The following is a 24,735-nucleotide window of genomic DNA, read 5'->3' as shown; positions in this document are numbered from 1 at the left end:
ACCCCGGCCCACTGCCTTTTCTGAGACAGAGGCCTATATGCCCAGGTTAGCTAGCATCAAACTTATCCATGATTAAGGATGGCCTTTAAGCTCCGGATCCTCCCCAGTGGTAAGATTACAGTATGTGTTACTACTCTCGGCTTCCCAAAGACGGTCTCTACTGATGCCCTCTTCGGGCAAATTTTTTTTTTTTAAAGCAAGTGCATTTTAAAGATGTAGTTACTTTTATTTTATGTATATGAGTGTTTTTGCCTACATGTCTGAATGTGTATTAAGTGCGCACCCCAAGGCCAGACGTAGGATCCTCTGAACCTGGAGTTAGATGCAGCTGTGAGCTGCCACGTGGGTGCTGGGAACCAAACTCAGGTCCTCTGCAAGGGCCACAAGGGTTCTGGAGTGCTAAGCCATTTCTACCACTGCACAAAATGGAAGCTCTTTGAAGGTAAGTTTTACAGACTGCCCATATCCTGACACACAGTGGTCTCTTCATGAACTCTTCAGTCCTCTTACAGCTCCAGTAAGTGACAAGGGTCAATGCCCAGGGTCTGTATTACAATTCTGCCCTATGTAGAAGTATGGCCTAAGAGAACTGTGAGCAGTAGATGAGGAACAGGCTGGAGGCGTCACAGTGAAGCAGACTGCCCAGAGGAGAGTGGGCTCTCTGTGTTCTTGTTCTGAGACAGGATTTCTCTGTGCAGTCCAGGTTGGCCTAGAACTTGCTATGTAAACTAGGATGTGGTGATCCTCCTGCTCTGCCTTCTGAGTATGCCACCATGACTGGCTGAGAAGACTCTTTAATCATTGAGTAATTGTAGTGCTAAAAATGAGTTATCATGTATTTTACTTTTTATTTTTATTTTTAATGTATGCGAATGTCTGCCACACGCCTGTAGGTTTCTAATGGAGGTGAGAAGAGGAGCTGGGGTTGCAGGCTGTTGTGAGCTGCTTGTCACCACTGGACCACTCTTCAACCCATTCATGGATTTTACTTTAAATTCACTTAAAATCAAAATAATAGTTAAGGAACTAAATAGTGCTGGTAGGCTTCAGAAATCAGCAGTTTGCTTCATCTACCCCTAATTCTCCCTCTCTCGAGATGATAGGACTAACCTCCACACTTTAAAACTATAGGACCTTTTTAAAAAAAGGTTTGTTTGTTTATTTATTTATTTATTTATTTATTTATTTATTTATTTATTATGTATGGGTACACCATAGCTGTCTTCATGCACACCAGAAGAGGGCATCTGATCTCATTACAGATGGTTGTAAGCCACTAAGTGGTTGCTGGGATTTGAACTCAGTGCTCTTAACCACTGAGCCATCTCTCCAGCCCCAAACTATAGGCTCTTACGGACTTGCTTTTTCCTATGGGATCTTGCCTGTTTTCTTCTCTGGTATTGAGGATTGAACCCAGGGCCCCACGCATGCCAGGCAAGTGTTCTACCACTGAGCCACCCATTCAGGCCCTCCTAATTTTTCAGCTCACGGCTCTGCTCCCATCTGTTCGCCTCTACCCCTTCCCTGGGTCCTCACTCCCCTCCCTTCGCCCAGATAAACCTCCTTTATATTACATCTGTGGCATAGCGTGCTTTCTCAGGGGGACACCTTGGTATGGGCTCGCCAGGTATCCTCCCCTCCCCCACGCCCTCCCCCTGATATCTCATAATAGATGTCCCATACATCCAGCCTCCCCGACATCACCTTCTCACTATTCCTCAACAACACTAATTTTTTATATCATATCATTAGTACATAAATAAAATGTACAGTGAGGAAGGGCCATTCCCAGCTGATCCGAGTAACAGTTTTCTGTACAACTTTAGGGTTTTCCTGGAGTTCACACTTGTAACAAGTTTTTAAAAATTTTCTCTGCTTCCCTTGGGCTTCACTCAACACTGATCTGAGTGTAAATCTCATGTATTTCTCTCTCTCTCTCTCTCTCTCTCTCTCTCTCTCTCTCTCTCTCTCTCTCCTCCACACACACACACACACACACACACACACTGTGTGTGTGTTCTGTCTCTTTTTTTTGTCTGTCTGTCTCTCCCTCCCTCTGCTTTAGGCTTGACTTTTTGTTTTAGTGCTTGTAACACTGCACTAAACCTTTCCAGGAACTCCTGCCACTTTTCTACATGCTGCTCACTTTTTGAAACTCCTTTCCCTGCCTAGTTTACTCAGGACTATAAGTGGAAACATCTTTCCTAGGAAGGAGGTGCCAGGGAAATCTTTGGGGATTTTGTGTGAGCATGACTGTATTGACCCTTGATCGATGGTGGGTGGGAACTGGTACAGACCTGGAGGTCAGGGACCTGTGTGTTTTTTTGTTTTTTTGTTTTTTCTTTTCTTTTTTTTCGGAGCTGGGGACTGAACCCAGGGCCTTGCGCTTGCTAGGCAAGTGCTCTACCACTGAGCTAAATCCCCAACCCCACGGGACCTGTGTGTTTAGACAGTCCTCCTCTGCTGTTTTCTGGGTTCAGAACTGCTGCTGACTGTCAGAATGTTAGATTTGATTCTGAGGCTCAAGGCTGTGTCTGATCTTTCTCTCTCTCTCTCTCTCTCTCTCTCTCTCTCTCTCTCTCTCTCTCTCTCTCTCTCTCTCACTGTCAGAATGTTATGACCTTTTAACTTTTAACTTATGACCTCACCTCCCAAGGTTTCTTTGACATTCTTGCATCATCATCATCATCATCATCATCATCATCATCATCATCATCATCATCATCAAAAAGATCTATGTCGTAGTGTATGTCTGAAGTCAAAGACCGTCAGTGGAGGAGGCAAGTAGGGCAGAGAGAGTCAAGGTAGTCCTCGAAACACAGCACGTGTGTTGATTGGGCTAGATGAGACCCCACCTCAAAAACAAACAAACACCAAAACCCACCCACCCACCCACACTACTTTTCTGTTTGCTCTTTCTAAATCTCATATCAGTCAGCTCGTGGGCTCCTAAATAACCCTAACATTTTATCCTATCTCGTATGTTCCTGTTTGTCTTTGTTCGACTTCCAGGAAGAGCTCTTCAGCTTCCCAGTCAGTTGAAGCATTTAACAGAAAATTCCTACTTTTGAAATCGTTCATTATTAAAGGGTCTTTCTCATTTTCACAACACTCGTTTTTGTGTGAGGAACTTTAGTTTATGAGTTCCGTATTTCTTTGCTTCCTATGATGACATCATTGGTGCATCCCGTGCACTGCCAGTTTCCTTTGCAGCTTGCATTGTGTTTGTTTCCCCTACATTCCTTTTGTTTGGTTTCTAATCTCTTTCACTTCCTTTGTTTGCATAATAACCACTAAAAAACAGCTCAAAACACACTTGGATGCTGTGCTGGTTTGTATGTGTTTGGCCCAAGGAGGGGGCACTATTTGGAGGTGTGGCTCTTTTTGAGTAGTGTGGCCCTGTTGGAGTAGGTGTGTCATTGCAGGCATGGGCTTTAATACCCTTGTCCTAGCTGCATGGAAGCCAGTCTTCTCCCTGTTGCCTTTGGATGAAGATGTAGATCTCTCAGTTCCTCCAGTCCCACATCTGCCTGGACACTGCCATGTTCCCACCTTATTGATAATGGACTGAACCTGTAAGCCAGCCCCAGTTAAATGTCATCTTTTATAAGAGTTGTCTTGGTCACGGTGTCTGTTCACAGCAGTAAAACCTTAACTACAGCAGATGCTCAGTGGGAGAGAGCTTGCTTGTTGTCTGGGGAGTGCCACTGCTGGTGTAAGAGTCTGGAAGTCTGTTTCTCTGGGGATCGCTCCCTCATGTGGCACCTGACTTGGGTTCAAAAGCTTTTCGGACCTGTCCCCGTTAGAGGATCAACCTGGCTGCCATCACCCTGGGAACTGAGCTGTGGGATGTGGGGAGGCGTGGTTATAGGGTCGTCATCATCAGGGCTTGGACCTCCCCTTGCTCTCCCTGCTTTAGTACATAGCATTGCCCCAGCCTCAGCTGGGCCAGATACCCCACGAGCAGACCCTCTTCTGGGTTATAGCCCTGGAGAGCAAAGGCCTCTTCTCTTTCTATGGAAGAAGAAGGATCTAGAAACTGAAGATTTAACATCTTTGGAAGCACATTTTGTTTTGTATTTATTTGTATTTTTAAATCTGTCTTTCTAAATTTTTATTTATTATTGTTGTGTGCCTGTGTGTATGCTGTGTGTGTGGAAGCATGAGGGTATGGGACGCCCTGGTGAGGTCAGAGAACAACTTCTGGAAGTCAGTTTCTCTTCCTCGCATGGGTTCTGGGGATAAAACTCAGGTCAGTTGGCACTTTTACCTGCCGAGCCAGGCTGACCTTACAGGATATTTTTTTTTTTTTGGTTCTTTTTTTCGGAGCTGGGGACCGAACCCAGGGCCTTGCGCTTCCTAGGCAAGCGCTCTACCACTGAGCTAAATCCCCAACCCCCTTACAGGATATTTTATACTTGGATCCTGCCGCTCTGGCTTCCGTGTTCAGCCAGCATCCTATTTGCATGGCTGCACCCAGCCAATACCCACAAGCAGACCTAGCTTTTCTTAGTATGCTTAGTCTTGTTTTCAGTTTTCATCACTCGGCTGAAATTTATTTTATTTTTTAAATTGTCATCCAAAGTCACTGTTCAAGGCTGATAGTTCTCATTGGCTGTCACTGCTTGTCCATTTCTTATGGCCTGTGTAATTCTTTAATGATGGAGTGTGGAGAGGAGGTAAGGATAAAATCAATACCCAGGAACCACCAGGCCTCACATCCAAGTCCTTGCTGGAAATGTTTTGGTCTGGTTATACTAAGATTACAATCTCTCTCTCTCTCTCTCTCTCTCTCTCTCTCTCTCTCTCTCTCTCTCTCTCTCTCTCTCTCTCTCTCTCTCTCTCTGACAGATGTTACCTGTGGGCCAATTTGGCTGGACAGATCTTTGTTCTTTACAGGAGATCAAGCAACCCCCATCTCCTGCTGCTGGGAGGCTCTCAGTGCCAACCAAGGGCAGCTGTCCTTTGTGAGTTCTCCGGAGTTCCTAATGATGTGGTTCCCAAAGGGTACCACCACATTAAAAGCCCACACAGTGCTCTTCATCATCCAGAGGCAACTGCTCAATGGCATGAATCATGGCTGCTTGGCTTTTTTACTTCAGAAAGTTCATGTTTATCTACTCATTTGGTCTGAGAGATTCCAGGAGGGTCAGCACAGCCAGGAGTAAACTTCCTGTTCCGTGCAACCCTGTCATTGTCTTGGGCTGGCTCTTCTGGCTATAATTTGAGGAGAGTTATATTCAAGAGATGCACACGGCCCAGGTATAGGTGAGTGGGGGGTGGGGTGGGACTGGAGGAACAGTAGTCTCAATTATTTTCCTGAGGCAATGTGCTAAAGACACTAAGTAATTAGTTCACTAGTACTTTAAGGACATAAATTATAGTTTACAGTTCCTTCAGGGTGTAACATTATTTTCCAAGTAAATATTCTTCTGATTTTTTACAGAGATAGAATAATTGATATAGCTACTGGCATGTATTTAAAACAGACCCACAATATTTAAAGTCTGAAATCAATAAGAATGGATATTTACAGGAGAATACAATCTTTTCTTTTAGTATTTTTAAATTCTAGGCAGTATGATTACTTTGCTGTCTAATTTCTTTCTACATTTTGTAGTTTAAGCAGAAGAGCCTAGAAATGTATGAGGTTTAAGGGAATCTATTTCCTCTGACCAATAAGTGAGCCTAGAGGCCAAATTTTAGCTGTCTTTTTTTTTTCCTTTCATAATTCTTGTTACTCTCTTTTAAGACATTGAGTAAAATCTCCCGAATATCTTCAGCGATGCATATACAAGCCAAAGCACCCAGACAAACCTCAGGGATGAAAGGCAGGACTCACCTGTTGAAATAACAAGTGACCATCGCTCCTGCTACAGTCATCCGCTGGCATGTAAGGATGAATTCACTAGTCCAGATGAGGCCAATTAAATGGTACCACCACAGATACCGAATGCCTGAGAGAGGTTTATATTCCACTTGGCCACCTTCCATCACCTGGGCAGTACCTAAAGTTTATAATACAAACACAATTTACACCAATAGTTCCCTTATTCTGGAAGATGGTTCAATGAACCATGTCTCTTCACCCTTGGTCTTTGGCAGCATGCAAAAGGCAGATGTCAAAGTTTCAGTCCATACACCAAACACTAGGAATTTAAGTAGTACAAACAACAATATTGACAGTGGCCACAGGGAATTTGTAAGACAATTGACATACACCCTAAAACTCATTCTTCTTTGAAGGTGTGAAAATGGGCTCTAAAGAGTCTAACTTTAGTGATGTCCCATGATTAATAGGACACCTCGAATTTTCTTGTGTGATGTGGGCCAACTATGTTACATTGACAAAAACACAAAAAATCAAGACTATATTATAGAACTTTTCACCAAAACAAAACAAAACTGTAGGCTCTATAAAAGAGACCCTTTAGAATCTTCCTTTACTCAGATTCCATTTACAGTTTAAGAGTAAACCCTCTTGGCACACATAAAATGCCTACTTTCCTTGGTTCAGATTTCAATGTTAACCTTGTAGAAGCCTGGGACATCTTATACGGCTTCTTAGAATCTTAGTCTTGCCTGCGTACTAATTCCTTCTTGGTAGTTTGAGCATGAAGTGATATAATCTGGAAAATTTCTGAGATAAAGCCTGGCCCACAAAAGTCGCCCTCCATGGGTGGTAACAATTATTACTGTTGTTCTTATGTGATCATTATCCTGTATTCCAGAAGCACAATAGTGCATTAATTTAAGGGCAGTAAGGGTACACTGATAATGTTCACTGTTGACATGTTTTCCTTTCCTTTCTCCTCTGACCTGAAGCATTCTTAGATATTGGTAGATATTACAACTCTCTACCAACCCTGCAGACATTGGTACACCAACCCCCAGCTCTGTGCCTGTGTTGATTTCTACACGTTCTCCCATTAGCTTTTCAAGTAAACTACTATAAGGAAGAAATGAGTGCTTTGATCTTGGGTGACAACTACAACCCACCTGTGATTTAAACATGTTTTTGTAGTTCTTGTCGAATCTACACATGGACATTCAGTCCACCCATTCTTTCGCCTTTAGACATTCACAGTAGAGTTCACATAGCAAGGGGAAGGCTGAAGATAATTATGTGTTAAGCAAAACCGATTCCACAGATGAAGTCTGGTCTCCATTCCTTCCTCTCTAAGTTCTGTCAAACAAGATGGCCACCGTGGGAAGTAGCTGGGCAGCTTGCTTTACAGAGAGAAGCCAACAGTGGTCTACTGACTGTCCGGCTCATTTGGCTTGGAAGCAGATGCATTTCAGGTGGGCTCAGAAATATGTCTGTGTCTTTCCAAAGCTGCCATGTTTTAGAAAGGCGTTCCCAGCAGCAAGGAAATGGCCCTCGTGATGACAATGCCCCCTAGATACATCAGGGTAGCAGGCTTTGAGAAGCACACTCTGACCATCGGAGGTACACAGGGCCTGAGAAGAAGCATGCAGTTCCTTTTTTGTAAGACCCTGAGTGCCAGCAGCAAAGTATACTTTGGGTACAGAATATTTACAGAGAGTGGGGTTGGGGGTCATTTTTCTCAGACAGACAGAAGACCAGTAAGGATGCTAAGAAGGGACAATCTTTCCTCTCGGCTGCCCTGCATGGCCATTGCTACACATTTCCCAGCTTGTCACACTAGTGACACCAGTCAGCAAGTGGAGCACCTGAAGTGATAAATCAAGATGCACTCGATGCTCAAAGACTTGACATCTTCCAAAGAACCCAGAGGCTGTCTTTGACGAATTTCTGTGGGTTGAAGTGTTAAGTCTCCCCTTCTCACCCCTTATGCGCTGGTGATTGGGTATGCTTACGTGTGTGAATGTGGACACATGTGCCATGCCTTGCATGTGGCAGTCAGAAGTTAACCTTCATGTATTGGTCCTTGACTTCCTACCTTGTTTGAGATAAGTCTCTTTACGCCTGCATAAGCCAGAGCAATTGGCACATAAGCTTCCAGGGCTTTGGCCATCTCCTCCTCCTCCCTTTTCCTATGGCATTCTGGGATTATAGACACTTGCACTACCATGTCCAGTCTTTATGTGGGTTCCGGGAATCCAGTCACAGATTGTTAGGTTTGCACAGCAAATGCTTGCACCCCAGGGCCATCTCCCCATCTCCTGAAGCTGTCTGTTGTTTGCACCTCTGTATCTGTTTTACTGAGCTGTTTACAGATGCTCATCAAGATAGGCTTGTTCAGCTTCTCATGACACTGGTTGGCATTTTGGAGCAGATATTTCTGTGTAGAATGTAGTGATTGTTTAATGGCTTTGTGGGTGTTTGGGAGTATGCTTTGCCTCTACTCCTCATTTATGATAATTCAATAAACCGTCATATGATGCCAAAATGCCACCTGGGAGGAGACCACTGCAAGAGAGCCACTGCTTTTACCAGATCTCTTAAAGGATCAGGGACTGTGGCTTGAATGAGAAAGCCTCTGAACAGAATGACCGTCACAGTCAGTGGTCCAGAGCCTGAGGGTGGGGCGAGCATGCTTATGCATGCAGGGCTGCCCTCTCCTGGATGAGTCTTGTTGGTGCAGTCAAGATCTTCGAGGGCGGCTGACCAACCAACCAACCATGGAACCTTCTAGAAATCTGCTTTTTACTCTTTGCTTAAGGATAGTAACAGCTACTTCTCACTCTCTTGTGATTCCATCACATCGCGACTCTAAATGCCATGTAGGCGAAGACCAGCAAGTGCAATGCAGGGTTAGCTACAAATGAATCATAGGTAAAATGATCCCAGTGCTGACATTAAACACAGTGCTCAGGCCTTTGGATAGACATTAGCTATTAGAAGCAAAAATGAAAGAGACAAAAGAACTCCAGATACCTCCTCAGAGAGTCTGAGGGACTTACAAGCGACCATGTTTGTTCATTCATTTTGTCTTCTAGACAGCTGCTTTCTAATCTCTTCTCCAACCACAAAGCCAACAACCTCACTTCCTGGTGCTCAAGGAAAAATGAGGCAATCGGAAGACTTCTCCTCATGTCACCTCCCCAAGCATACTTACCAATATGTCTGGAATTTAACCCCAGTCCTTAAAATGGTAAGCTGCCCTTGAGCCTGAGGCCAAACCTGCCACTAGATCTCCCGCCCCATCCAAATACTCCCTTTCCTGAACCGTTATTAACTGTTCCCCATTAAAAAAAACAAAACAAAACAAAAAACAAAACTACTCTGGACTCTTTCCTTTGTTCTGCCTCTTCCGTGGTTAAATCCTTCCAGATCCATTCTCTATATTAGATTTCTAACTCCTTCCCTCCTACCCTCTGTTAAGATATGCTGATCAAAGCCTCTCTACAACGATCACAACGGCCTGACCTCCGAGTTGCTGTACTAAGTCAATGGGATCTTCATTCCTGCCTTAGACACTGAACCACTCTGATGCCCGGCAAACTCTTTCCCAGAATACCGCCGTTGTCATCTAGCTCTGGCCTTCACTTTCAACCCACCTTGCTGTCCTTTCTCATCTCCAGAGCCCATTTATTAATTTTTCAAGAGCAAGTCTGAGCAAGTGCTCTACCACTGAGCTACACCCTGGTCTTCCAGGGCATCTTAACAGAGAAATGTCACCGTTCTCCTACCACCTCTCCTCCACCTTCATCAGACTCCTGAACATACAGGTAAACGTCCCTTCTCCCTCCCATTTTCCCTGCTCTCTGAGCCCTCTGGGCCAGGCCAAGCTGCCCTGTTCAGCCTGCTAGCCCAGGGGGACCTCCATTCTCCTGCCACCTTTCTGCCCACATTCATCAGACCCAAGGCTCTTGAATCATAGAGACGCAGGTCCAGAACCATACAGCCCAAGGATACTCATCAGAGGCCTACAACGCCAGGAGGAGGTTCACCCCCTCAAAATAACTACTACTGACAAGAACATAGAGACCAAAACCATCCAGATGGCTGAAGGCCCTCAAAAGAACACAATCAATAAAATCCAGCGAAACATGACACCTGCAAAGCACAACTACCCGACTACAGCTAGCCCTGGACATTCTAGCATAGCATGTCTCAAAGCATAATCCTTTCTCTATCTACTCCCAAATACTGTTTATGTGTTCCTTCTGAACTTCAGACGCAGATAATTGCTTATTAGAAATATCCATATAGTTATTAAAGGCAACTCCCCAAATTAATTTCTACTCATGAAATGCCCCACTTGACCCTTCTCCTCCACTTCAGTGGATGCCCACCGCATCCTCCAGCTGCTGAAGTGAGTGACCACGCACACCAACTCAAACCTTCGCCATCTCCTCTGCCTCCCTCCCCCACCTATCACATCGTCAGATACTACACCCTCTAAAGTAGTCTCGGAACCCAGTAAGTCACACGGCCCTACACAGACCTGGTAGCCATTCACCACTCTCTCCCTCCACCCGGAGTTACTGCTGTTAAAATGAACATCGGGTCCTGTCTCTGTTCTCCAAACTTCCCATCTCACAGCCCCAGAAGAACCCCATTTCTTCTCTGACTACCTTCATGAATCTGTCTCTCTTTTAATGACACCATTCTAGCTAAATGTGCTCACTTCCTGTCCCCAGAACCCTGTCTTCTTCATGATCCTCTACTTGGGATATTCTTTCTTCCCTAAGTCAGCCTTGTGGCCCTCTACACTGCTTTCAAGTTTTTATTCAAGTATCTTTTGTTCAACCCTAACCCTAACCCAACCCTAACCCAGCCCTAACCCAACCCCAACCCCTAACCCAGCCCCTAACCCAACCCTACCCAACCCTAACCCTAACCCAACTCCCCTAACCCAACCCTAACCCAGCCCCTAACCTAACCCAGCCCTAACCCAATCCTAACCCAACCCCAACCCTAACCCTAACCCTAACCCTAACCCTAACCCTAACCCTAACCCTAACCCTAACCCTAACCCTAACCCTAACCCTAACCCTAACCCTAACCCTAACCCTAACCCTAACCCTAACCCTAACCCTAACCCTAACCCTAACCCAAACCCTAACCCTAACCCTAGCCCTAACCCCCCCCCAACCCCAACCCAACCCCCAACCCCAACCCCACACCCAACCCAACCCTAACCCCAACTCCAGCCCCAACCCAATCCTGTAACTCAACCCAACCCCAACTCCAGCCCCAACCCAATCCTAACCCCAACCCAGTCCTCAACCCAACCCTAACCCCAACCCAGCCCTAACCCAATCCTAACCCAACCCTAACCCCAACCCAGCCCCAACCCAACCCTAACCCAACCCAGCCCTAACCCAATCCCTAACCCTAACCCAGCCTCCTAACCCAGCCCTAACCCTAACCCAGCCCTAACCCTAACCCCAACCCACCCTAACCCTAACCCAGCCCTAACCCCAACCCTAACCCAGCCCCAACCCAACCCCAACCCAGCCCTAACCCTAACCCTAACCCAGCCCCAACCCCAACCCCAACCCAGCCCTAACCCTAACCCCAACCCAGCCCTAACCCAACCCCAACCCAGCCCTAACCCTAACCCTAACCCAGCCCTAACCCAAACCCTAACCCAGCCCTAACCCAGCCCTAACCCTAACCCCAACCCAGCCCCTAACCCTAACCCCAACTCAGCCCCAACCCCAACCTCCTAACTCCAGCCCTAACCCTAACCTTTTAACCCAGCCCTAACCCTAACCCCAACCCTACCCCTAAGCCTAACCCTAACCCTATCCCTACCCCTAACCCTAACCCTAACCCGAACCCTAACCCTAACCCTAACCCAGCCCTAACCCAGCCCTAACCCTAACCCAGCCCTAACCCAGCCCTAACCCAGCCCTTTGGCCAAATTAAAAACTGCGTTCCAGTCTCCTCGGGTATTTACTGTTCTCCTTTCCTCTTACCAACTATTATATATTATAGCCATATATATATATATATATGTATGTATGTATATATATGCCATATATATATAGCCATATATATGCCATATATATCGCCATATATCGCCATATATATATGTGCCATATATATATAGCCATATATATATATATGTATATATATATATATATTATCTATATATATATATATAGTGTGTGTGTGTGTGTGTTTCTCTGTCTTTTGAATAAGGAAAACTGCATTGTCCATGTGTTTGTTTCTTTTTGTATTTTTCAAGACAGGATTTCTGTGTGTAGCCCTGGCTGTTCTGGAACTCACCCTGTAATCAGACTGGCCTCGACCTCAGAGATCTGCTTGACTTGTCTCCCAAGTGCTAGGACTAAAGGTGTGCACCACATAACCCGCTGGGTCTACATATTTTAACAGGATTTTTAACTTACAGTAAATGCTGAATGAGTGGATAGATGTGGAGATGGACAAACAGACATTCTTTAAATGACATATTCTATTTTTCAGTTTTAATTTCATGTGCATGAGGGTTTTGTCTGCATTTATGTCTGTGTACCACATGTATGCCTGGTGCCCACGAAGGCCTAGAAGGTATTAAAAATTTCTTGAACTGCAATTACAGGTGCTGGAGTCACCATCTAGGCTAAGAATTGAACCTAGGTCCTCTGGAAAGAGCAGAGACATTGCTCCAGTTCCCAGCATATTCTATTAAAGATCTTTGAGATAACCTTCTAAGATCTCTCTGAATAAAATTTATCAAGTTATATAGCCTTGATGTTGTTGGCAAGTTTTAAAGCTTATTTTTAGAGTCTATAGTGGTACACTGATCATTGTGAATGGTAGATTCTTAAGGGAGACAGACCAGCTGGGTAGGACAATTTTCAAAAAGGAGCAGACACAATCCCAAAAGACTCCATTTTCTAACATGTCCTGTATATTTTCTTGGAGATTTTTCAGAAAATTGGCCCATGGGTCCTACTGACTCTGGCCTTCTGACCCTCAGCCTGGCCTCTGCCTCTGCCTCTGCCCTGGTTGTAGGGCAGCTAGGGAAAATAAGAGGAAAATTCAATTGTCTTGAATGTCCAGCAGACAATTGCCCACTCAGATATGGCATACGGAGCCAAGGGACAGAGAAAGAAAAAGGTGTCCCTTGTGGACTGCTGTCTATATGCAGGCGAGGGCAGGCACAAGACAAGGGGAGAGCCTGTGATTGGACAGTGGAAAAGGAAGGCGGGCTGAGTGCAGAGAGCACAAAGAGACAGAGGAAGGAAGGAAGGAAGATGGAGGAAGAGAAAGACGATCTAGATTCCAAGTGACTTTAAATAGCCACAGGCAGCTATGAGTATCTTATAAGAGATGGATAATTACAGGACAATTTGTCTTATCTAGGTGGGCAGTTCATATCAATATCAGTTGGCTCTGAGTTCATTGTGTGGACATTTTGTGGAGTGAGAATTTACTGATTTAAATCTGACTGATAAATTACAAGCCTCTGGAGTTTTGATTTGACTGGGTTATGGGGATTTGTGACAGCTAACCACAGTGGGTAGATGGCTGGGAATGAGCAGAATCTGCAGCAGGAGAACTGAGAGATGGGCAGTCGCTGCATGGGGCTAGCCATGGAGGCGGCGAGATGGCCGTGGCCAGAGAGTAGCCAGTCTTAGATGGTGCTCCTTTAATATATATATTTCATGCAACAGTCCCTCCCCTCTTACACTTGTGGACACCAACTCTGAGGGCTAGTTTTATGTCAGCTTCATACAAGCTAGACTCATCCTAAAGGGGGAATCTTGACTGACAAAATGTTCGTTTTCTTGATTGGTGATTGAAATGTGAGGGTTCACCTCACCAGGGAAGTACTGCTCCTGACCTGGTGGCCTGGGCGCTATAGGAAAGCAGGCCAAGTAAATCATGGAGAGCAATCCAGTAAGCAGCACTCCCCTACAGCCTCAGGGTTCTTGCCCTGTTTGAGTTTCTGTTCTTACTTCATTTGTTTTAAAGATTTATAAGATTTATTTATTTAATGTATGTGAGTATACTGTAGCTGTTTTCATCGGTTGTGAGCCAATGTGGTTGCTGGGAATTGAACTCAGGACCTCTGGAAGAGCAGTCAGTGCTCCTAACCGCTGAGCCATCTCTCCAACCCCCTTACTTCCTTTAATGATGGACTATAGCCTGAAAGCATGAACCAAATAAACCCTTCCCATGCCAAGTTGCTTTTGGTCATGGTGTTTTATCATAGCAATAGACATCTTAACTAAGACAACAGCACGGTTTCTTCATAGAACTGAGTGTCTTGAGTATAAAAATATGATATATTTACCCCTCTTGCTGAAATAGACTATTAGCTTACCACAATATTTCAAGTACTCAAAGCACACAGTAGGCACACATAATGTGTCTCCAGAGCTAAGCACATGATAGACAATGAGTATTTGTTGGAAGAAGCAAGAATATGAAAACCATGCCCAAGAAATACTTAAGTATGCATGCCCAGGGGTCTGTAGACAACCATCCAAGAAACAGACTACTAGAAACAAGTTCAAGAAACCTAGCTTCTGGTTGGGCAGTGGTGGTGTATGCCTTTAGATCCAGGCCCTTGTGGGGCTGAGGCAGGTGGATCTCTGTGAGTTTGAGGCTGGCCAGTCTACAGAGCAAGTTTCAGGACAACTGGGGCTAAAGAGAAACTCTGTCTTCAAACAAACAAACAAACAAACAAACAAACACCTAGTTTCTGAGACAGTTTGTGGTGGAGAGCTGGGGAGAGTTGGAAAGGGAGCAGATTCCAGGACAGATAGCACTGGAGCAAGGCACAGTGATGCAGGGGGTCAGCTTTTCTCTGCAGCGGTGAAATGACCAGCACTTCTGAAGGACAAGGGCTACTGCTGCCTCTCTGACTTCTCTCTCACCTCATGTTCCTGCAACAAGGTCAGCCACCTGCAGGCTCAGTAAAACCACTTCAATTATCGTCTACATCTCTGATTCATTTCTCTGATACTATGTTCTCAAGTACGACAAGTGTAGCAGGGGGGGGGGAGGAACAAATTCTGCACACAGCTGAGGCTAGCGTAAGACATTCCTACTCCATGCTAATTCCTACCATCAACAACAGATGGTCCCGCATTTGCAAGGCAAAGCTCTCCTCCAGCTCAGCCTCTCATCGTTTTTCTGTTGAACGAATGCAAGAGGAAAGGAGAATTAATTCCCCAGGGAATCTGAAGCAACCTGGATCCCAGATCCTTTGAAGGGAAACCCTGTGTGAGCCTTCCAAGCACAGGCGTAAAGGTTGTGATTGCCCCTTTCAGCCAGGGTATGGACTTGGAGGTAACTGCTTCTCCCCACAGTGTGCTTTTTCTATTGTTGTCCACTCTGGGCTTCTAGACCACCTTAGTGCTCACTGGCCACCCAGACCATCAGACCTCTTTTCTATTCTCATCAGCCCCTGCTGGATAGCTACAATGTTCACCTTTTGTTCTATTTTGAGTTTTGGTTCTTATAGCCCAGACCTTGTGTTATTTATTTATTTATTTTTTTTGGTTCTTTTTTTTTTCCGGAGCTGGGGACCGAACCCAGGGCCTTGCGCTTCCTAGGCAAGCGCTCTACCACTGAGCTAAATCCCCAACCCCTAGACCTTGTGTTTTGATCCTCCAGCTTTAGCCTCCTGAGGGCCAGAGTGAACAGATGTGCACATCAGTCATCTCTATTTTGTTGGCAAGTCCCAACAGACAATAGGTGTCACCACTGCTGGGGGTGTTCATATGCTCTGCTGAGAAGCCCCTCAAAAAGCCAGTCTTGTGAACTAGTTAACAGATGAATGAAGTCGCTTGGGAAACAGCTGATGTGAGAAAACGTGGCCTGCCAAAGGTCACTATATTTTTTTCACATTTTTAAAAAGATTTATCTACTTGGGCTGGAGAGATGGCTCATATGCATAAAATAAGTATAAAAAAAGGTTTATTTACTTATTATATATAAGTACACTGTAGCTGTCTTCAGACAATTACAGATGGTTGTGAGCCACCATGTGGTTGCTAGGAATTGAACCTAGGACCTCTGGAAGAACAGCTAGTGCTCCAAACTCCTGAGCCATCTCTCCAGCCCCCACATTAAATTATTAACTTATTCAATCATTAGCCCCAAAGAAAACTCACAAATATTTACCTGCTCCCCTCCCCAGGACACACAATTTCAGTGTGGATCACAGGAAAATCCCGTCCTCTTATATCACTGCCTGAGAGGACATTAAAGGACACAAGGAGGCACTGTGCGCTGCCCGCCTGCATTCTCTGGTGAGCATCCTTTCCCGAGATGTGGAAGTCGCTCGCCCTTCTCAGAGGCACGGCTGGGGCATCTTCCGAGAGTCAAACATTGATGCAGCTGCTGGCCTGCTTGGCTCAGGGCCGAGCCACTGACACTGGACGAAGCGGCCTTGGGGAACAATGGGAGACTGTGCTCTTGGGCAGCCCATGAGGGTGAGCCGGGAGGACAGGTGGTAGCTCTCTGTGGTACCTGCTCTTCTGTGAAGCCCAAGATCAGCTTACTTGGAGACCTACATTCGGTTCTAGATGCTCAGTTTTCCTTTCTTTCCCTTAGGCTCCCCTCATCCACGTCAACCGAGCTCTTGCACTGTCAGAAAACTATCATGTTCTGATATCACTTGGTGGCTGAGGGGGAAAAGGCTGCTTTCAACTGAAGAATGACCTCCTGCCTTCACTCTGGAGCCTGCAGACTGAGGCTCGTAGCTCTCTTGTTTGGGCCCACGCAGGAGAACGTCACGGGATGCCAAGCTAGGAGCTCAATTCCAAGTTAGTGCTGTAATCCCATGATGTCACTCTCAACTCTCAGGATTGGGTCTCTTCCTTCTTCTCACCAGGCCCTTTCCTCACCTGCACTGAGCCTAGCTTTGCTCTTTCTGTGTGTGCTGATATCCTGGCAATTTCCAGCCTATCCTCTTGCACAGTGGGGTGGGTACTTTGTTCATGAAGTGAGGCAGGTAGTGGAAGGGATATAGGTGCCATTTGAGAGAGATTCATAGTCAAGAGAGCCGTGGCTCGTTCTTGCTGCGTGATTAGCAACTGACGAACTATTGGATCTGGCTTAGAATTGGAGAAGAGCAGACAAGTTACAAGGGGGTTGTGGTGCTGGAGAAGGAGAGCATAGGAAGTTGCCTGGTGTGGAGTTAGCTAAGGGCCTTTCAGCACAGAGTTTGTTTCTTCCCTTTGCGTGCCTTGGCCACCACTCTGTCTTCTCACAGATCTGAGACTATCCTGAGCTAGAGAAAGGCTCTTGAGTCCCCCTGTAATACAGACTTCCCTCTGTTCTGGGTAATAGACCCTGTAAATTTTTAACTATGCATGGCCGGCCAAATGGAAACTACATTTCCCATCCTCCTTAGCAGATAGGGGTTATCACGTCCCTTGGATCTGCTCACTGAGGGTAGGTAGTAGTGCAGTTGTGACCTCTGAGAGAGGATGCTCCTATTCCTTCCTGTCACTTTCCTAAAGGCTAAAGTGAGACACAGTGGTTGGAGCTCACGTGGCTCTTCCAACTATGAAGTGGCGAGGAAGAGCTGAGGTTGTGACCCGTGAAGGCACAGGGGTCTTGGATACGTTACCTTACTTCTTCCAGTGTTCTCTCCTTTCTAGACAAAGTTCATTCTGATTTTGTTATAGTCTATCTGTTTGACCAAGGTTCTCCTCTGGGTAGTTATTGGTCATTCACCGAAGGCCTTCAGAGGCCTCCAGCAGAAGAGGCTGCTTCTACCACACCTCGGAAGCTGGATAAGTATGTCTCTGAGGGCTGCGACTCCAAGGAGCCTGTGCTCATCTTAATTCTGAAGAGCCACTCAACTTCAGAGGAGACGGAGGGGCGCCAAGTTCACTAAGAATCCAGTATACTGAAGTTGTTCTGTGACATGAGCCTGTGGTCTGCACTACAGAATTACCAAGAGCATGTACTTTGCCTCACAGAATGGAGTAGACATGCCTGAGAACACATTAGGGAATCGCTCCAGCCGCGTTGCCGTGACATCGACCCCAGCTCTTAGCTGTCTGGTAACAGGCTCATAAATGCAACTTATTGCTTGTCCTTGCTGCAGGGTGTGAGTTGGGCCGTCACCAAATCAAAGAGCGGAGTCAAGCATTTTCAGGATGATCTCACTGGAGGTGTGGTCAATTGCTAGTCTTTGAATCATTACTACCCCGAAAAGATGGATGGGCTTCAGCTAAAGATAAAGGAAGGTCATCACTGAGCAAGTTGTTTCTTCTAGCTGAAGTGTGTGTGTGTGTGTGTGTGTGTGTGTGTGTGTGTGTGTGTGTGTGTGTGTGTGTGTGTGTGTGTTTATAGAGGTCCACACGTGTGTAAGCAAGCATAAGCAGAAGCCAGAGGCCAGCCTCAGCTGTTACTCTGCAGGCACCATCTAATTCGTTATTGAGACAGTGCCTCTCATTGGGCTGGAACTTGACGGATAGGACATGATCAGTAGGCCAGGCTATCCACCAGCCAGGGAGTCTCAGCTCCAACTGGCTCTACCTCCCCAGTCAGGTTCTGGTGATCAAACTCAGGTCCTTGTGATTGCAAGGCAACCCCCTAAGAGACTGCACTGACTCCCAGCCTGCTACATTTCCTCTGCATGGCAGGACTTCCTCAGAAAAGGCAACAGCTGAGCGACATGCCTGGCATAGGCTCTCGGCTTGGTTTCAGATGGCACTTTGAATGATACTGACGTAGAACGTAAATACCCTATGGGGAGCATGACAAGATGTATATCTTTGTATCCAGGCCCAATCTGTCTGCCTGTCCACCTGTCCATCCACCCACCTACTTCATCCTGCCCCAAGTCAAATAAAACAAGAATCTCTGATTGTCCGGTCCACATAGTAATGCAGTGAAGCTGATTCTGAGAAAGACCAGGGTGGAGAAGCAGCCTTGGGAAACAGCAAGAGAATCGAGGATACATTATTGCCTTTCACAATCATAGCAATTCAAACTTCCCAATGAACCGGTTTTTTAAACTTAAGCTGGCCTTGCTGAAAATAACTCACTTAGCAGAGTCTATCCTGGATTCTGTCATCTGTGATGCTAGGAGCTGGCAAATCACCCTGGAAAAGGTTTAAACCTGGAGACTTTTCTGTTGTTTGTTCAATTGTTTTGAGACAACTTTTTATATAGCCAAGGCTAGCTCAGACTTCCTACATAGCCAAGGATGACCTTGAACTTCTCATTTTCCTGCCCTCACTTCGGGAAAGCTAGGATTATAAGCATGGACATTTCACTCCGTTTATAAGGTGATGGGATTGGTCCCAGGCTTTCACGCCTGCTGGGGAAAGTCTCTACCCACTGAATTATATTCTCCAGCCCCAGATTTGAAGACATTTACCTCAAGTCTTCCTATTGGCTTTGGTTCATGTTATACAGCTTTACCTAAGTGTTGACCTAAGTGACTGAATCTATTGACTCATGAAACCCAGCTTCTCCGAAGCCAATACCAAAGAGTTCCCCCAAGACAGATGCCCTGGCTCCGTCACTGTCCCTACCAGACGCCTCTGGTTGCACAAGAGGTTTGGTGCTCACAGGAATCGGCTGACCGTGCTAAAATGGTGACACTTACCTGCGGTTCCCAGACTCAGCAGCACAGCCACCCAGAGGACCCAGAAGAAAACGAGGATGGTAAATGTCCACAGTGGCTGCAACAGTAGGAAAGGACATCTGCTGATGGCTTTATTTGTGACTCGGAGAAGCTCAACCGTCAATTTCACTCTCTTTCTGAGGGTGAAAATCAGGGCCAGGAGAATGACCTGGTGAGAGAGAAAGGTCGGAGTGAAGGATGCATCAGGGTGAGGAACTGGGCGGGGCTGGACAGGAACGTTGTAACTGTCTCGAGCAGTTCTCCTTAAGGACATTCACCACTTCTGTTATAACTGAAATGATACATTCCTAACCACTAACCGAGCCCCTACTATGTATGGGTCCCACAGTCATAATCATGAACGAGGCCTGAGACCTTCCTAAAGGATCCAGCCAGAGTGGGAGGAGGTGAGACTGAGGCCCTTAAAGCTCAAAAGAAATCTATTTTTTCCTTCTCCGCGTCAAACACTCAGAGATCGGTTAGAAATAGGCAAGGGAACATGAGGTAAAAGGTCAACAAGTACATCTCAAATCTGCTTGCTATGGCATCTTGACTGGGTTTCCCCTCTTCCCATACAAACAGTTATAAGTCCCCAGGTCCAGGAAGCCACGGCCCTCCACCCACGCATTGCTTAGCCTTCTCTACCATTCATTCCACGGTCAACCACTTGGTTTGTCTCTGTCACCCTTAACCCCTCCATTCTAACCCCCAATTCTCTCCTTATCCACCACAAATCCTTTGACCTCAGCTCTCTCTGGAAACAGTTCTCCCCAAGGTTGCTTTGGAATGCTCACTGTCACGACTGTGGTGATGACAGCAAAGGCCAGCATGCACTTCATATTCTCCTTTTCTGTGTCCAATTCTGTACTGAGGTCATTGGTGTAGTCATAATACAGCCACCAGAAGACACCACAGACGACTAGAAAACAAAGCAACAGCAGACTTGGCACATGTCCTGAGATCACACACACACACACACACACACACACACACACACACACACACACACACACACACACACACACACACACACACACACACACACACACACGATACACCAATATAACTACTCAAAGTCCAGCCTGAGCCAGTAACAGTGTTCAAACAGTGGATCCTAGATCCTCAAAAGCTTTGTAGCCCATCACTTATGTCTGGGTGATGTGGAGAAAGCCAGGTTAGCCCGCAGAGAACCTGTCCATCCTGGGGTAGCTCTGGTCTTTGGCAGACACAGGGACCTAGCCAACAGGATGAGTCAGAGCACGATCAGGAAGGGATGGCACCAAACAGAACACCATTTACTCTAAAATCTAAAGTGTTCACATAATGTCTGCTGGTGAGAGCTCTGGGGCTAGGGAGCTGGAGGTTGGCTTTGAACTCACAGAGGTGGGTCATTTAAACAGCCCATGGAAATAATGTTATCAGTGTCCCCCTGTGAAGACACACTGATGCAGCAAACACTCTGCATTTGTGCAAAGACATGACCTTAACACATTACTATTGTAACTCTCTCCCCAAAACTCTTGGGGATATTCACAGTCCACTGACTGGTAAGGAAAGAGTACACGAAGAGTGCCCTGGTTTTTGCTCCTTCTCTGACTTGCCCCGCAGATAGGCCAGAGCCTTTGTGTGACAACCATGGGTTCTCACAGGCCCAAGGGATAAGTGTAGCACAGAATAAATCCTTCAAAATGAAATTTTAATAAAAAGGAAGTTTGAATTTCTTCAGTCTCCTTGCACCAAGCTTTTTACATTTGTTTGTTTGTTTGTTTTGAGACAAGGTCTCTCTATGTAGCACTGGCTGTCCTGGAACTTGCTATGTAGACCACGCTAGCCTTGAACTCATGGATATTCATCTATTTGCCTCGGCCTCCCCAGTGGTGGGAATAAAAGTGGGCATTACCATGACCAGCTGGAATTCTTCCTAACAGTGTATATGAGTACCAGAAAAATACATTTTTATCTTGTTCGTTTGTTTGCAGCTCTGGGGATTGAACATAGGGTCATGTACATGCTTGGTAAGACTAGCACTGAGCTGTATCTGCAGCCCAGCGAGATGGGCTCCAGCACCACTCAGTTAGCAGGCTGGTCTCAGGAGCTACGCAGTGGGGTAGAATCAAGGCTAGATGGGGCATTAACTTTCTTCGGGAGGCAGAATCAACTCCCATTGTCCTTTCTGGGCCTGGATTTCCTTATATGTGAAAGGATGGGTCTAGACTGTGTCCCCCTTTAAGACTCTAGTTAGTTAAACAAGAAAACCAACTGTGGTGGTTTGCATATGCTTGGCCCAGGGAGTGGCACTATTAGAAGGTTGGCCCTGTTGGAGGAAGTGTGTCACTGTGGGGGTGGGCTTGGACACCATCCCCCTAGCTGCCTGAGGATGCTCAGTCTGTTCCTGGCTTCCTTCGGGTGAAGATGTAGAACTCAGCTCCTCCTGCACCATCCCTGCCTGGATGCTGCCATGCTCCTGCCTTGATGATAATGGACTGAACCTCTGAACCTCTAAGTCAGTCCCAGTTAAATGGTGTCCTTCATAAAAGTTGCATTGGTCATGGTGTCTGTTCACAGCAGTAAAACCCCAACTAAGACACCAACCAACCTTTAAATTCTATACTTAACAGAAAGGCATTCCAGTTACTTAGAAAGAATAGAAATACTTACACAGCAATCCCAGAATGACCAAGGAGATGATAATGTGGACCAGGAGGGTCGAGATGAATCGGAAGGTGAACAACATGGCCAGAGACAAGGCTGGAAGGTAAGCAGAGCACATGAAGCCCTAGGACAGCAAGGGTGGAGGGCAGCTGGGGAGGAAGGGTGCTGAACAGCAAAGGGATCAAGCCCAGATGAGTGACCACTGACAGGTTTGCTCAATAGCCGAGTATCAGGGAAAACTACCAAACACCAAACACAAAGGCAAGCTATACCCAGGGTACTCGCCTAGGCCTGTGACACATTCACTCTGCCATTGAAAGCAGGTTCTGAAAAGGCTAGCGTTCTTTGAAAGTTTAAATACTTAAAGATAAATAAGTAAATGAATTATTCCATAGTACCCAGAAATTATATTTTCCCTACAAGTCCAAATTAACGATTCAAAAATCAAGTGTTTTGTCTTTGGTGCTGGGCTGTGTATGGTTCTAACTCTCAATGTTCTCATGAAATCTCAAAGAAAAATGCCTCAACAATGAAAACAATCAAACTTATAAAACTATTTATTTTTTCTTGAGATGGGGTTTCTCTCTGTAGCTCTGAATGTCCTGAAATTTGTGCTGTAGACCAGGCAGGTCTCAAACTCAAAGATCTGCCTGCTTCTGCCTTCCAAGTCCTGGGATTAAAGGCATGCACCACCATCACCCAACACAACTTAACTTGTAATTATTAAATAAACTGGATATGTAAGATGTTGCATTTTATTTTCTAACTGTTGGGCTTTTAGCGTGTGGAGTTTCTGAATATTTCTGTGACTATGAACACTAATTCTCCCAAATAAAACAAGGTATTGCTTATAGATGCGTCTGTAGAGTGGGTACAAACACAGGATTTGGAATCAGACCTGGGTCAGAGTCTCAGCCCTGTCAGTAACGCTGGGCGTTGCATCTGACACTATCAGGGACACTCGCTCCTACCCTTCCCCACCCAGCAGCCTTCTGGTCTAAGGGATCAGTGGAAGGCACATGGGCCAGCAGAACCAGTGTCCCCAGATACTCATACTTGACACAGCAAATACACGACAGTGTTTATTTGCCTTTCTCTTAGGTAGAGTTAACAAAAGACAGGAGCCGGGCCAATATATTAACTCAGCTCTACACGGTAGCTTCCTGGCTGAGAGTCCACTGGTCTTCTGTTCTTCCAGCCCCCTGTCTATACCTGAACCTTAGAACGGATGTAGAAAGGAAACAGATCAGCTCTTTACTGAAGTCAAAGCTGTCGAGTTTCATTATACTACGTACTTGAGTGCTAGAACATTCAGCGTTGCACACACAGTTACTAGATAAGATCAACCGCGAGTTACCGAATACGAAGGCACACAAGCCGAGGATGGTGTCTCTTCCCGCCATGATTCCGCTTAGAATCCGATGGAGAGCATCGGCATCGTTCAGCAAGACCGATGCAAACAAGGAATAGCACTCGGGGGTCTGAGGGATGCACCGGTTAAATAAGGGGAACGGCTTGCTGAGAAGAGAAGGCAGAATCCGTGGTAAAGTGCTTCATTATTTCTCTCTAAGAAATGTTTATATTCAAAATTCCAACCTCCCCAAACCATAAGCTCAGAATTTATAAAAAGGACTTTATGACCAGTGACGGCTCAGCAGGTAAATGCACTTGCTTGGCTCTGAAGATGATCAGGATGTCATTCCCTGACTTGCACATGTGTAGTATAGTGTCTGCCCCACATATGCATGCTTGACTACAAGCATACGCACACACGCATGCGCACACGCGCGCGCGCGCGCGCGCGCGCACACACACACACACACACACACACATCTTAAATAGTAAAAAGTTTAGCAGCCTTCTTACAAAGCACATGTTAGAAAGATAGGCAGCCAAAAAAAAAAAAAAATCATTGGTTTGCTAGAGTGATTGCCTGATACACATGATAAGAAACCAATTAAAAGAACCTACAGAAGCCCAAACACTAACAATCTCTCTCTCTCTCTCTCTCTCTCTCTCTCTCTCTCTCTCTCTCTCTCTCTCTCTCTCTCTCTCATCTTTGTGTGTGTTGTATGTGCATGATTGTATATATGTTTATATGTACATGTGCGTGTGCTTCTGTGGGCACATGTGTGTGTAGGTCAGAGGAGAGATATCGTCTCCCTTTCTCATTCCACTTTCTTGAGACAGGGTCTCTTCATGAAACCTGGAGCTCACCAGTTGTTTCGACTGGCTGGTCAGCGAGTGCTGGATCTTTGTCTCCCAGCTCAGGGTAATACGTGCACAGCCCTGTGACTAGCCTTTATGTGGGTGCTGGGGATTTGAATTCTATCCTCACATTGGAGCAGCTAGTACTTTACTCCCTGAACTCTCTCCTAATCCCAATAATTGTGGGACCATGAAAGGAAGCCTGGTTCCTGGTTGAGCTAAGGCTAGAAACCCCGGTGACCCTGAAGGAATGGTAGGTGTTTCAACTGACTCCTAGAAAACCAGGCCCCTGTCACTAGCCACAGCCCCTCCACAGGTAGAGGATGTGACCACATCCTCAATCAAGATCAATCAATGGAGATCAAGACAGATCTCCATTTTAATGAGG

The 24,735-nt window shown here is 45.9% G+C and overlaps 1 protein-coding gene across 2 annotated transcripts in view; it reads right to left on the bottom strand.

Annotated features, from left to right (window-relative positions):
* The window catches only part of Slc44a3 (solute carrier family 44 member 3), a 77,021-nt gene that overhangs the window by 32,417 nt on the left and 19,869 nt on the right, over positions 1-24,735 (bottom strand). For both annotated transcript variants that reach the window (XM_032897397.1, XM_032897396.1), the window contains exons 6-10: positions 23,497-23,657; positions 22,146-22,235; positions 20,282-20,406; positions 19,470-19,656; positions 5,843-6,008 (exon numbers count right to left, since the gene is read on the bottom strand). In XM_032897397.1, the coding sequence (XP_032753288.1) occupies positions 5,843-6,008; positions 19,470-19,656; positions 20,282-20,406; positions 22,146-22,235; positions 23,497-23,657 (729 nt within the window). The remainder of the gene's footprint in view (positions 1-5,842; positions 6,009-19,469; positions 19,657-20,281; positions 20,407-22,145; positions 22,236-23,496; positions 23,658-24,735) is intronic.

This window comes from Rattus rattus, chromosome 3 (genome assembly GCF_011064425.1).
Source record: "Rattus rattus isolate New Zealand chromosome 3, Rrattus_CSIRO_v1, whole genome shotgun sequence".
Lineage (NCBI taxonomy): Eukaryota > Metazoa > Chordata > Mammalia > Rodentia > Muridae > Rattus > Rattus rattus.
This window is presented reverse-complemented; position numbering and strand designations above follow the sequence as displayed.